This window comes from Trichosurus vulpecula, chromosome 4 (assembly GCF_011100635.1).
Source record: "Trichosurus vulpecula isolate mTriVul1 chromosome 4, mTriVul1.pri, whole genome shotgun sequence".
In the NCBI taxonomy this organism is placed as follows: domain Eukaryota; kingdom Metazoa; phylum Chordata; class Mammalia; order Diprotodontia; family Phalangeridae; genus Trichosurus; species Trichosurus vulpecula.
In genome coordinates, this window is record NC_050576.1 from 38,351,960 (window position 1) to 38,365,590 (window position 13,631).

A 13,631-nucleotide genomic window follows, 5' to 3' on the forward strand; every position below is an offset into this window, starting at 1 on the left:
CCAACCCCAATAGGTTATAGACCAATTGAATCGATTCATTCCTAGAGGCGGGGAGGTGGAAAGTACTGACAACCGGCCTTCCCTAACCGCTGCTTAGGGTCTTTTGTGTCTCTGGCAGGAACTTGTCTGTGGGACAAGCTGTCTGGGAGACGGCTAACCCAACATCGTTGCCCTCTTTGTCCCTATTCCCCACCTCTTTTCCTATTTCCCTTCCCACTCCCCAGCAAAGGGTTTTCTAGATTATCTACCCTCCCGGTTCCAGGGAAGCGGAATTCTGGGTATACTCCCAGGGGATGAGAGATTGAGTGTTTGGAGACCTGAAGGGATCAGCAAGATTGTGATCGCTGGTCCAGTGGGTGTCCTGTCAAGGTCAGAGAGACTGGACACTGGGATATTGAAGAAGGTGGTGTAGAGAGCATTATAAGGGGCAAAGTTAGGACAGCCCATCCTTTGAGGTATTCTTATAAACCTCTGATTCCTAATACTGGCTGAGAAATCTCGGCTCTTCAGTAGAAGCTGGGGAGAAAGACCCTGGGGCGTGGGACCCAGGTGGCTGTAAATTCACCAGAGGCTAGACCTAATCCCAAAGGCCGGGGATAAGCGCGTGTGGGGAGAAGTGGTTGGCTTTCGCTCCCTCTTAAGGCATCTTCCCCTCCCCCTTCTCCTCTTCCAGTTACCCACCCAAGTCTTTGCCTGGGGCAGGCTAAATAATAATCGTCTTTGGTTAGCCCAGGAGTGGGTATTCCTCTTCCCCTCTCCCTACACCCCCAGAAGCTCTTAGGAGAAGCCCGCGGGCAGGGGTGGAGCTTGGCCGTTTGTAATTTTGGACTCTTTTCTCTAGATTCTTTATACTCCGATTTCTGCCTTAACTACAGCTTAATTCACACAAATGCAACTGCCAGAACTAAGCTTCTAGGAGTGGCGTGTGTGCGACTCATGGAGTTAGAGATGACTACATTCGGAGGCCAGACAAACATGCAAGCAAACAGCCAAACACACTTCAGGAGGTGGGCTGAAAGCCTTGGACGCTTCACTTTTGGATGGAAGCGTTTAAAACCTTTCCAAAGATTATTATGTCACCACTATATATTCCCACATCCTCAATTCCCAGGAACATAATTAGGACCTGCTAGAAATAAACAGTGGGAAAGACAGCAGAAGAAAGACAACTGTTTCTGTCTGTGTTCCCTGAAGATGAAGTCTATGAGCGTTCTCCCTCTCTCTCACTCTCTCTCTGTCTCTCTCTCTTTCTCCCTCTCACTCTTTCTCAATCTCACTCTCTCTCCCTCTCTTTCTCTCTCTCTCTGTCCCCCTGTCTCTCCCTCTCCTTCTCCCTCCCTCTCTCCCTCTCCTTGTTTCTCCTTCTGTGTGTTTTTTTTATCTTCCTGTTTCTTTAATGAATTGTTCCTTCTCCCCCTTCAGGAGGATGCCACTTTCTTTGGTAATGTGGAATATGTTTACTGATTAGAACAATTAAAACTTCGCTGCAATTTCCCCGGTGGTTGAGACATTAAACATTCACCTCATCGTCACCCTCACCATATCATCCCTACCATCAACATACAGGAGAAGGCTAGGAAGCCAAAAAATTACTGGTACACCTTGCCATTTACTGTTTAAAAAAAAAAAAAAAACAAAACCCAGACAATAGCGTGGCCTCCAGTCTGTGACCCCTGCCGCCGCCCAGCGGAGACAGGAGACGTTGCACCCGATTCACACTCAATGCTTTGTCAACAACTGCACACTTATAAACCTTCGAATTAAATATGTATAGGGATAAACACCAGTTCCAATTCCCATCATAGAGACAGATGGGCACCTTTCACAGTTCAGTTCACGTTTAAAAGCACGATGCTCAAGATTATGAGCAAAATGCCAAAACCCAGCTGTAGATGGAGGAGGTTACCTAGTGTATTTGTTAAAATCAGAGGTACATTAAAGAAACAAAGAGTGGTGCAGAGGGTGGGAGCGTCAGGGTTGTCCTCTGATGTAAGGAGATGGAGGCGTGAATAGATTCGAAGGCATTTCGGATTCCGAGAACTTCAGAGCTCTCCAAAGGGGGGGGGGGGTAAAGAAGTCCCTGTTTCTTAACCCAATTCTTGAAATAATTTATCTGTACCCTGAATGCAAAACTTCCCGAAAAGTCTAAGAGAAGACGCATTTGTAACAAATTGTCGGGAAGAAGGAGATACAATTTGCAGGCATTAAAGTGAGAAAATCGCCTCCATTTGCCCCAGTCTGCCTACAGTGTGTAAATCTGGGTAGCTTTTGATCTTTTCTCTTTTTAAATTCGGATTTTTTTAAAGAAATCAGAAGATAAGTATACATCTGTGCTGTATTGGAAACCATAGAATGTATGAAAGACAACACTTTGATAAAGTAAGAGCAGTGCCAGACTGAAAGAAGTTAGTCCAAAGTGAGGAAACTTTCTGAATTTTTCTTTATTATCCACTTTACCTCATGATTTAATTCTCTGATCCTCTTTTCTTCTTTGTCCACCTCCCTTCAAACTGGTCAAATCGCCCTGTGATGGCCAAAAAGATAAGTACAGATATCAGGGTGGTGCTTCCCTTTCATTATGGCTGCTCAGGAAAAGGTGGATTTCTTACAGTCTTTAAAAGGCTTGCTCTATTTTCTTAATCTTTTCCCTAAGAAAATATTGTCCTACTGAAGACTAAGGCCCTTATACCTTTTACTAGGTGAAGCTGCCAGATTGGGATTGAACTAAAAGCCTTCATAAAAGACACCTCCCCTTCTACCACCAATCCTTCCTCTCCCCGCCATCTCCCTCCTTTTCTTTCTAGACTTCCTTATCCGTGGGATCAAATTTCCGTTTCCTCTGCCAATGTTGTGAAATATTACAAGTCAAAACCTTTCTAACCACACAACACAAGCTGTGCCATGGGCGGTGTTCTCTGCTCAGTCATTTCAGGCGTCTGAACAAAACAAAAACAAGTTTAAATGAATTATTTATAAAGGATAGAGAATAATTGATTTGTGCTGTGCCATCAGTCTCCGATTTTTAATTTATGGGATTCTTCTGCTTCCCCCAACCCCCAACTTACTACGAAAGGGGTCTGCCTCTATTTGGAGCTTGGATGTGCTCTGGGTAAAAATACCTCATCGGAATGCTGAAGGATGATATCAGAAGAAGAGTCCGAATCGACACTTTGAAGGAAAAAAAAAAAGAAAAGGTTAAGATTCCACCAATGACCTTGTGCAAACTCACTATTCCCCTCCTGGTGACAGATTTTCTTCAGTTTAAGGGGATGGATGAAGAAGTAAAATGAGTCTTCGGGAACCCTACCTAGAAAGTCTCTGGTTACTCCCTTCTACCGCCTGAAGACTCAGCATGAATTTCCGGATGGAATAATGAGACTACAGGGGGAAAATACCTTTCCTTTCCTCACCTTTCCTTCCAGGGCGCCTTAAGGGAGAGTGATATCAAACCCTAGATTTCTGATGTGGGGCTGAAGGAAGCAGAGGGCCGTATTTAGAGACAGAGGGGGTGAACTGTGAGATGGATTTTCCTCTTTTCTGTCACCACTTCAAAGACTCCGATCTCCTTAAACACCTGCCTCCCAGAAAAGGATTTTTCTGGACCTGATGTCAAAATCTCCTTTGCTACCCTTCAATGCGTGACTGACTAGACCCTTCCTTCGATCCAACCCGACTTTTTAGCCTTGAAAACATCTTTCCCTTATCACTGTTGATGAACATGCATCTCTGTCTCCAAATTCTCCTCCCATTAGAAACCCCTAAATATCTGATAATTAGTTTACTCGGTTTTTACAGCCTCTTACCTCCCCTTCCCGTATCCCCTTTCTCCAGAGAGAACCCGGACAGTAATGATGATGAAAATAAACTCGTTGCATAATCTCCAGGCAGCACTGTATTCCAGTGTGTCAATTGTCAATTACAGTACTTTTCTTGGAGAAGACGGGAGGGTGCTTCCCTCGCTCCCCACCGACTGGATTATGGGCGGATACAGAACAGACGTAGTGTCTCTCCGGCCCATTTCATTTTTGAGTTGATCGATCTTAAAACATACAGGTACCCAGGTCAGCTATTCGCCATCCTCAAACCCACCCTCTGGGAACTACCTCCCTCAACAATCAGTCCCCGAGTTTTAACCCGTCCCTTCAAACACTTTAATTGTCATTTTATTAGTGGAGACATATATTTTGCACCTCTCCGCGGAAGCGATTCCAGAAACACGGTTTACCTTAGACTCATAGGGTCCTTAAAATGGTAATTCGGAGTAAAATGTAACTCAAAGAACTTTGAATCATTCATTAGCACCTTATAATTACTCTGCTAATTAGGTTGACACGGTACTTAATCAGGAGTAATACGCCGTCTTGTCAGTGGCACTTCCCATTACTCTGACATTCAACAAGAGACAGGTTGGAGTCGTCCTAGAAAAATTAATACAAGTTGATACCCTCCAAAGAACCAGTAGAATAATTTTCCGAGTCCCAGGCGGATCAACAGTAACTATTCCGATCGCGACCGAGCGGCCAACACCAGAGAAGCCAGAAAGAGAGAGAGAGAGAGAGAGAGAGAGAGAGAGAGAGAGAGAGAGAGAGAGAGAGAGAGAGAGATGGGAATTGGAGGTGGGGGTGGGCTGCTGATGGAGACAGGTAAAGAAGGGACTCCCGAATTTCGGAAGAGCTCCAGGAAGAAGAGGGACCTGAAGCCCTACCTACACCATGCCCCTAACTGATCCTGAGCCGCTCGCCCCGCTGTTAGTTAGTCCCCACTTGGGAGAAGCTGTGAGAATCCAATTCTACTGGCAATTGCTTTGACCTGAGATCAATTCAGACAGACTTTCTGGCTTGGGCTCCTAGGTTCCTGACCGGATCTATTCCGTGCCTTTTCACTTCTCCTTTTCCTGGGGAGGCATCTTTAGAAGCTCGACCCTCTCTCTTTTCGATACCACTGCAAAACACTCATCAGTCCCCCTTGGCTTGGCGGGGTACATGGCTCGTTAGAGCCTTAACCAGATCCCAGAACTACGCTGGCTCGCCCAGCGGTAGACGGCACAAAGGGCCGGAGCTCTGAAGTTACATATTTCTTAATTTGTTTACTTCGACTCTTCCCCCTTCCTCTTCTCTCAGTTCCTTTATGACTGTGGCAGAGGCAGACTTTAAGAAGCCGTTTTCATACACTTTGGAAGGATTTAAATGCAATTAGGTCCCCTTCCCTTTTCCTGCTACCTTTACCTGAAAAAAAAAACCACAACAAATTGTCACTAGCTTCTCTCTCTCTCTCTCTCTCTCTCTCTCTCTTTTCCTTCCTTCCTTCCTTCCTTCCTTCCTTCCTTCCTTCCTTCCTTCCTTCCTTCCTTCCTTCCTTCCTTCCTTCCTTCCTTCCTTCCTTCCTCTCTTTTAGTTCTTTCCTGCCCACGTTATTGTTATTATAGGGATTACTGTTAGAATAGGTGTTTGATTCTAGGGTTGCAGGAAAGAAGGGTCCTGGGGATTCTAAAAAGAGCAACCGGGACTGTATCTTCGGAACTGACAAGGTCCGCTAGCCGCGCTGCCATTGGCTCCTGGCACGTTGGCGTCTGTCTCTTCTGCTGAAGCCACCAATGGGGGCCGCGGGACGGCCGCGATGTCGCAATAAAGGGGGTGAGAATAAAACACGGAGGGGGGAAAGCGGCGGCAATGGCCGTGACGTCACGGGAGGGAGTCATTGGAGCCCAAGAGGAGCCGGATTACAAGGGAAGGAGCCAGGCAGTGGCCAGAGTCCGCCCCGCGCTGCGCTTCCTCCTCCTCCTCCTCTTCCTCCTCCTCCTCCTCTTCCTCCTCTTCCTCCTCCTCCTGCTGCAGCTGCTGAACCACAACTTTCCCAGAAAGTTCAATAACTCGGCACCAGAGCGGCGGAGCCCCGAACCCGGGCCACCTCGCGCCTCCCTGCAGCCGTGGAGCTCAGCTGGCTGCCCCTTCCCGCCGCTGCCGCAGCCCCACCTCGCGCTGCCCGCCTCCGCCGCCTCCGCCGCCGCCTACACCCAGTGCCCTGCAGCAGCCCCGGGCAGCGGCGACGGCGGCGGCGGCGGCGGCGGCAGCTAGGTCCTCTCTCTTCCACACACCCGCCGTGGTTCACACTGAACCACACAGCCAACGCCACGTGCGCGAGTAGTGCTGAAATCGCGTCTTCGTTTCCTCTGAATCATTTTTTGTAACTTTCCTTCCCTCCCTTTTTTTCCCCTACCCTCTTAAAAAAAAGTTGTGTCCAAAAGCTTCCACTGATCGCCCACTCCCACCCCACCCACGGCCCCAGTTTCCCTTCTTTGTCCTTCCTCCCAGACTTTTTTTCCCTTAAAAAGCACTGAGAAGTGTGCATTTTATTAGACCATCGTTATTATTTTTAAAGTCCTCGCTTTATTGCTCTGACCCGGGGCGGTCGTTGCCCCCTTTCCAAGTGTCGTACGGTGGATGGAGACGAGCCTCATGTAGAAATGACAGCCATGGAAGGGGCAAGTGGGTCTAGTTTTGGAATAGACACGATTCTGTCCAGCGCCAACTCGGGCAGCCCGGGTGTGATGAACGGAGATTTTCGCCAGCACGTCGACGGCCGGAGCACGGATTTTAGGAGCCAGGCCACCCCGTCCCCCTGTTCGGAGATTGATACAGTAGGAACTGCTCCTTCGTCTCCCATCTCCGTCACCCTGGAGCACTCGGAGCCCCACCTGGTCCAGGACGGCATACAGCACCATCACCATCTCCATCACGGGCCGCCGCCGCCGCCTCCGCCACAGCAGCAGCAGCCGCCGCCGCCACAAAGTTTGCAGTCTTCACCCCAGCAGCAGCCGCAGCCGCAGCCACCATCTCAGCCCCAGCAGCAGCCGCAGCCCCCGCAGCTGGGCTCGGCCGCTTCGGCCCCCAGGACTTCCACGTCTTCTTTTTTAATTAAAGACATTCTGGGCGACAGCAAACCGCTGGCCGCTTGTGCACCGTACAGCACCAGCGTCTCGTCTCCTCATCATACCCCGAAACAGGAGGGGAACGCAGCCAACGAGAGCTTCAGGCCAAAACTCGAGCAAGAAGACAGCAAAACCAAACTGGACAAGCGCGATGATGTCCAGAACGACGTCAAATGCCACGGTGAGTCCGAGTCTTCCGGGGCCTTCCTGCACGCTCTCTGGCTCCTTCTCCCCGTGTGTCTTTTTCTCTTCTAGCTCTTCCTCTTCATTCTTCTCCCCTGGCTTTCTGAGAATCGTTGGCGGGTGGTTTTGATTCCGGCAGGGTTTTTTGTTTTTCACTGGAGTCGCCAAGTGCCACTTCCCAACGAGTTGGTGGCCTGAGCTCGCCTTCCGGGTTGTTCTTTTGGGTGCCTGTCTAAAGTTCCATGCAAGCGCTGCGTTTACAACCTCGACAATATGTCTTTCACCCCGTCCCCTTTTCTCTTTTTATTCATTATATTGAACCCTTCCTTCCTTCCTTCCTTCCTTCCTTCCTTCCTTCCTTCCTTCCTTCCTTCCTTCCTTCCTTCCTTCCTTCCTTCCTTCCTTCCTTCGTCCCTTTTGACTTTCTCCCCATCTCTTTTTGTCTCTCCCTTAAAAATAACAACACCACTTTCGGTTGATGAAAGGGTTCGGCTCAAATTTTGTAGTTGAGACTTTGGGGGCTGGGGGGAGAGATTGTATGTATGGGGGGGCAGAGAAAATTAGACCTTACGTGTGTTGTGTCTGGGAGTGTGTTTGCAACCTGGTGTTTATTTTTTTAAATGCAAATGCCTTTCATTTTCTTCCATGTTTTCTAAACACCAATCATGGGGATTTAGCAGCACTTAATTAATATGAGAAATTTTCAACCTGATTTGTAAGGGGCAACTTTTGGGGGAGATTATGATTAAAATGACAAAGATGGTATTATTTTAAGAGATTGTTCTCTTCTTGAGTCTCTTTAAACCCAAACACACAAATTCTTTGCTTTTGCTACTGCAAGTAAGCATCACAGAAATATTTTTATTCTTTAAAAGGAACTGAGAGTCGGCGTTAAAATTTAAACAACTACAATTTCAACAACAAATACAAATACAGCAATAACCACAACCATAACGTGCAGAACATTGCATTCACCGAGGGATGGATTTTGTGTGTTCGTGAAAAGAAAATCAATAAAAAAAACCCTTTTTCTTTAAATGATCACTTCTCTCTGACCATGGAGTTTGCATGGGGAGACAGTTTCCACTGTTCCGAGAGAGAATATATTTTTCTTATTGGTATTCTGATTATTATTTTTAAAAAATCCCTTCTCGTCTTCAGAAAGGCAGAGCAGCGACAAGCTGGGAGACTGGGATGTGAGACATTCATTTTGCTATTTTAACATTAGCATAATAGTGCCCAAAACAGATGTACAGTCTGGTCTGGCGATTTTTTGTGCACCAACCTCCCCAGTGGGTCAATTAGAGAGATTATTGTTCTTCCTGCAGGGAAGATCAAGGAGCGCTGCAAAAACTGGTACAAACAGAGATGGATTGACATATCGATTTCCCAGCATTTCAGGAAAGAAAAAAAAAAAAAACAACAAAGTTGACAAATAGAATCCGGAAATCTTAGCGCTGTCACCTGGACGTGCTCAGCGATTGGGAGCTCGACTTGGAGTCCGGCTGACATATTATTTCTGAAACATTCCGAGATCTGATGAAAGCAGTCCCTAAGGGTGGTTGTTACTATTATTATTGTGGTGGTTGTTGTTACTACGACTACTACATTTCAAGTGCCTGAAAAGGAAGAGGAAAAAAAACCAAACTTCACCAGTCGCCCGGAGACAAAACGGCCAGGGCCCCTTTCTTCCCGAAATCTATTCATCCAATGAAAAAAAAAATGCAAGGAATTGTAATTCAGAAAAAGAAACCGTTAATCGATTATTACATGAAGAGAAATAGAAAATATACCTATTCCCTCCCTATGGAATAATAGTTTTCCACATATATTTTCGAAAATGTAGGAATCTTTTTTCAGGAGTAGGCCCTCCCATCCAAAAAGTCACTCCTTAGGTGGAAAAATTCTCCTTCTCTCTACACTGTGGAAAAACTGGAGCCTGAGCCGATCCCAAGGGATTGGGGTCATTGATGCTCAGCCCCCTGAGATGTGTCTGCGACGGGTTCTATGGGGCTATGTGTGTTTGTGTGTGAGAAAGAAAAAGACTTCGGTTTTCCCTCTTAGCTCTTAACTATGGCTATGAATGGTTTTTCCTCGTAGGAACAAAGGAAGAAGGAGACCGGGAGATTACAAGTAGCCGGGAGAGTCCCCCAGTCAGGGCCAAGAAACCTCGAAAAGCGAGAACGGCCTTCTCAGATCACCAGCTTAACCAGCTGGAGCGGAGTTTCGAGCGACAGAAGTACTTGAGTGTGCAGGATCGCATGGACCTTGCCGCGGCTCTCAACCTCACAGACACCCAGGTTAAGACCTGGTATCAGAACCGGAGGTAAGGGAGGCCAGGCCCAGGAGAAGCAAGGGAGAAGGGGGGGGGGGGAGGCAAAAGGGAATGGGAGTAGGCTTCTCTCGAGAAAGCCTGTGACGTTCAGAAAACTGTCATCTCCTTCTGACCTGGATCTCTCAACTTCACAGGCCACCCCTCTCGGGCTGTGGGACAGGTGGGACCAATTCCTCAACCCCATTTCCTTCCCTAGCCCTTCCCTTCGCCAGGCAAAGCCTTTCAGCAGCAGTAAAGTGTGTGTGTGGGGGTGTTGTTGAATGACCGCTTAGGAGCAAACGGGAGAAACGTCCTACTTTTGGTACAAAGCACCTCCGCTCAACGCCCTTATGACAGTCAAGAATCTTGTTTGAGATGTTTAAAATGGAAAAACATCGTTTTTATTGATTAGAGTTTACTTTTTTACACAAAGAAACAGACTCAGGAGCATCCCCCCCCCACTCTCTTCATAACAGTCGAAGAACCTGTAATATAGACTTGGGCAAAATAAGGAAATAAAAATGGTGAACCTTACAAGTGACAGTGTATATAGATCAGACACGAGTGTATGTACCTATGGCATAGTTATCGTTGTATAATTATATACATACACTGTGTATCTCCATATCTGTGAATACGGAGTTGTGTTACACTTTTTTTTCTCTCTTAGCTGCCCCCCTCAATTTCTGTGCTCCCCATTTCAACTGCTTGCCCCCCCTCCCCCATATAAAACTTCCTCTGCCAGATACAGGAAGAAGGAAGATTGCAAAGGAGGGAATTTATATCGGTGGACAGCAGAATCCCAAAGGCTTTGGGGGGTCAGGCCGCTCATCTCACTAGGAGAAGGGTCCAGTCAAAGTAATCGGCCCATCCTCACTCTCTCAGCCCATGGGCAGGAAGAATTATTTAATTGGGCAAATGGCTAAGGGACCAGAGGCAGTGTTTACCCTCTCTGTGTCCCAGCGACAAGTTACACAAGGACACACAAACCCTAGACATGTTAATTGACTTAGAAATAGCCGGTCTTGGTGATCATTATGATGTCTCTTGTGTGTGAGTGCTCAGAAAAGGGATGGGGGAAAGAAAGTCTCAGTGTTATTATAGTTAACTCTGCAGTGATGTTGCTCCTTAGAAAGGGCTTCAAGCACAGACTGGGGAGTGGGCTGTGGATTTAAGGAAGGGGGAATTGGCTCTGTCTGTGTGTATATCTCTATCTCTCTGCCTCTCTGTCTCTGTGTGTCTGTGTCTCTACTCCTGACTCCATCTGCATCTGCAGCTGTGTCTCTATCTTTACCTCTATCTCTGCCTTGATCTTGGTGAGTTATGTCTCTGGTTTGTATTCTAATCATCTAGAAAGTGAGACAGGGGAACTGTGTCCAGTTGTTATCTTTGCCATAATTTTCTGTCTCATTACATACGGTTTCAGCCACCCTAATTCTGTCGGAAAACATTAGTGTCATTTGGAGCCAATCTAAACAGGCGCCATGTTTATTAATTTGGCTGGAATTGCTAAGTATGGGTCTACCAGCTCTGCATTGACAAGGCATTTGAATAAAAAAAAAAGATTTCATTTCTCTTCTCTTCTCTTCTCTTCTCTTCTCTTCTCTTCTCTTCTCTTCTCTTCTCTTCTCTTCTCTCCTCTCCTCTCCTCTCCTCTCCTCTCCTCTCCTCTCCTCTCCTCTCCTCTCCTCTCCTCTCCTCTCCTCTCCTCTCCTCTCCTCTCCTCATGGGGAATTTTTATGGGGGTGCGACGGAAAGAGGAGGGAGGGAAAGAATCCGATCACAGTTTTTAATTGTTATTTTCTTCCGGAGGGGGAAAATATGTCGAGGTGGGCTTTTCTGAATGGCCCAGAAGTGTTATGCCCTTGGGAACAGCCCCCCTCAAACGAATTCCCGTTTTTGAAACCTCGTTGCCTTCCCCACGCTCCATCCCTCGCCTGCTGCAGGGTCCTGCATGATGAGATGTGGCTGCGCAGCCTGGGGCGGGGGGGTTGAGATGGGCTGAGGGATGAGGAGGGAGGGTTTCGAGTGTTGGCGTCTCTTTGTTTGCTGTCCCCTCTGCTCTCTCAGCCAGGCTCTTGGAGTGAGGGAACTGGGGGCTGGGGTGGGGTGTGGTGGTGGCGGTTCTGGTGTTGGTATGACTTCAGTCGGCCTGCTTGGGGAAAGAGTCCAGAGGCTTGGGCCGGCGTATGTGAAGAGGGGAGGGGGTAGAAGAGAACGCTGAGCAGTAGTTTGGGTATACAGTGTTTGCCTAGGGCAAGGGTGCTGGTGTATCAGAAAGGATCCTTGATTTTAGGTGATCCGAGACGTTGGTGTGGGACTGTGGAGGTTGGCTTTTGCAAAGTTTCAGAGATGAACCAAAGCCGTAACCAAGGCTAGCACCAGGGGGGACAGGGAAAGAAGGAAAAACTTTAGTGACATCTCGTTTTGAATTTATCAAATAATGATGAGAATAAATAATGATAGCGCTGCTAGCTTCTCAGAGTTGTATTTGAAGACACAGACAAGACATGGGAAAGGGTGGTCCTTTTCCTCCAAATCTTCCTCTCACCCCCGGGGAGGGAGAAGTGGGGCAAGATGAGGAGAGGGGCTCCAGGGATGGCTAGGTCCACACAGACGCATGCATGTGCTTCTCGTGTTTGGTTTCTTGCAGGACGAAATGGAAAAGGCAGACCGCGGTGGGCCTTGAGTTGCTGGCGGAGGCCGGGAATTACTCTGCCCTTCAGAGGATGTTTCCGTCCCCTTATTTCTACCATCCCAGCCTTCTGGGCAGCATGGACAGCACCACGGCCGCGGCGGCCGCCGCCGCCATGTACAGCAGCATGTATCGGACTCCTCCCGCTCCCCACCCGCAGCTCCAGCGGCCCCTTGTGCCCCGGGTTCTGATCCACGGCCTGGGGCCAGGGGGCCAGCCAGCTCTCAACCCTTTGTCCAACCCTATCCCGGGGACCCCGCACCCTCGGTGAAGAGAGACACTGCTGCCCCTGCCCGCCTAACTCCCCCGGACCCCTCCCTTGCCCTTTCCTGCCCTCCCCAGAGCCAGGCAACTACCTGCCCTTGGCAGCGGACATAAAGAGGAGGAGGAAGAGGAAGAAGAGGAAGCTAACAAGTGGGTGTGGGTGCGGGGGTTGTAAAAAGTTGAGCAGGGCCAGGGCGTCTGCTGCACCCCACCTCCTCTCCCCATCTCCCTCCCCATTCCAGCCAAGAAGAGCTGGAGACGCTTCCCCTCAGAGCAGTGGGACTCTTGGGAAAACTATAACAAACCTGAACCTACGCAGGGTGTAACTTTTAAGTGGAAATAGCGACTGAAGAGGCAAAACTTCAAGTTCTTGGGAAAAGGGGGTGTGGTAGGGGTGGTTTGGAGAACCACGAAGGCCTAGAGACAGAAAGACGGAGAGGCGGAGGCCCCCAGGCAGAGAGACGCGTGGCAGAGGACTCCAGAGGACTTGGCGCCTGCCCCTAGAGAAAAGAGGAGGGTAAACTGAGAACTTTGCACTGTTTTCTCATGACCTTTTTTCTTTTGGAAAAGTGGCATGCTCCAAACTATTAAAGATGTACATTGGAAAGACTGAATGATCAATGATATATCATATTTATTATATGTTGTCCAAAAAAGATTCACTTATATACGTTAGTAAATACATGATTTTCCCCCTTTCTTTCCATGTCTTTTGGGTTCCGTAAAAAAAAAAAAAATAAATGCTTAGATGAAAAAATATAGATTTTTTGTGATTGAAGATTTTAAAAAAATAAAGTTTATCTTTTTTTTAACAAGTGTTGAAATCCAAGGAAGCTAATTTTACTAAAGCAAGATTACTGACAAAGAAAAAATGAAACTTGGTTAACAGTACTTTCTCCCCCCTCAGAATTCAGGTGATTACAAAATCTGTAAATACTTTTGATTGATTTCTATAAAAACAGGTTCTTTTTCCAGCTTTGACCTTTTCGTAGCCGTCATTTGAAGTGTCCTATTATGTTTTGGGGGTGGGAGTGGAAGTTTTTTTTGTTGTTTTGTTTTTTGTTTTTTGAAGCGTGCTTGAGAACAAAGTCAGTGGGAGGGTGGTGGCCTCTGTCTACCTCTTCATTTCACTTTTCTTTGGTGGGGATAGCTCACACTTCTTTTCTCCCTCCTTGTCTTGCCAAGGCAAGGTCTGCAGAGGAAATGATCCTGTTTGGGGTGCTTGTGATGCATGCTGGTTGCAGCGA

At 47.7% G+C, this 13,631-nt stretch overlaps 1 protein-coding gene across 1 annotated transcript; it reads left to right on the forward strand.

Annotated features, from left to right (window-relative positions):
* The first annotated feature begins 5,668 nt into the window (after nucleotides 1–5,668).
* On the forward strand, nucleotides 5,669–13,107 carry BARHL2 (BarH like homeobox 2). The gene is made up of 3 exons (XM_036758304.1): nucleotides 5,669–7,109; nucleotides 9,212–9,437; nucleotides 12,079–13,107. Exons 1-3 carry the CDS (start codon nucleotides 6,464–6,466, stop codon nucleotides 12,389–12,391), a joined length of 1,185 nt encoding a protein of 394 aa, XP_036614199.1. The 5' UTR covers nucleotides 5,669–6,463; the 3' UTR covers nucleotides 12,392–13,107.
* Nucleotides 13,108–13,631: the final 524 nt, after the last annotated feature.

Excerpts from the sequence above, each read along its gene's own strand:
- BARHL2 (XM_036758304.1), top strand. The coding sequence starts at position 6,464 with ATGACAGCCATGGAAGGGGCAAGTGGGTCTAGTTTTGGAATAGACACG. Across the intron at positions 7,110-9,211 it reads GAACGACGTCAAATGCCACG|GAACAAAGGAAGAAGGAGAC; the intron begins GTGAGTCCGAGT and ends TTTTCCTCGTAG. Across the intron at positions 9,438-12,078 it reads ACCTGGTATCAGAACCGGAG|GACGAAATGGAAAAGGCAGA; the intron begins GTAAGGGAGGCC and ends GGTTTCTTGCAG.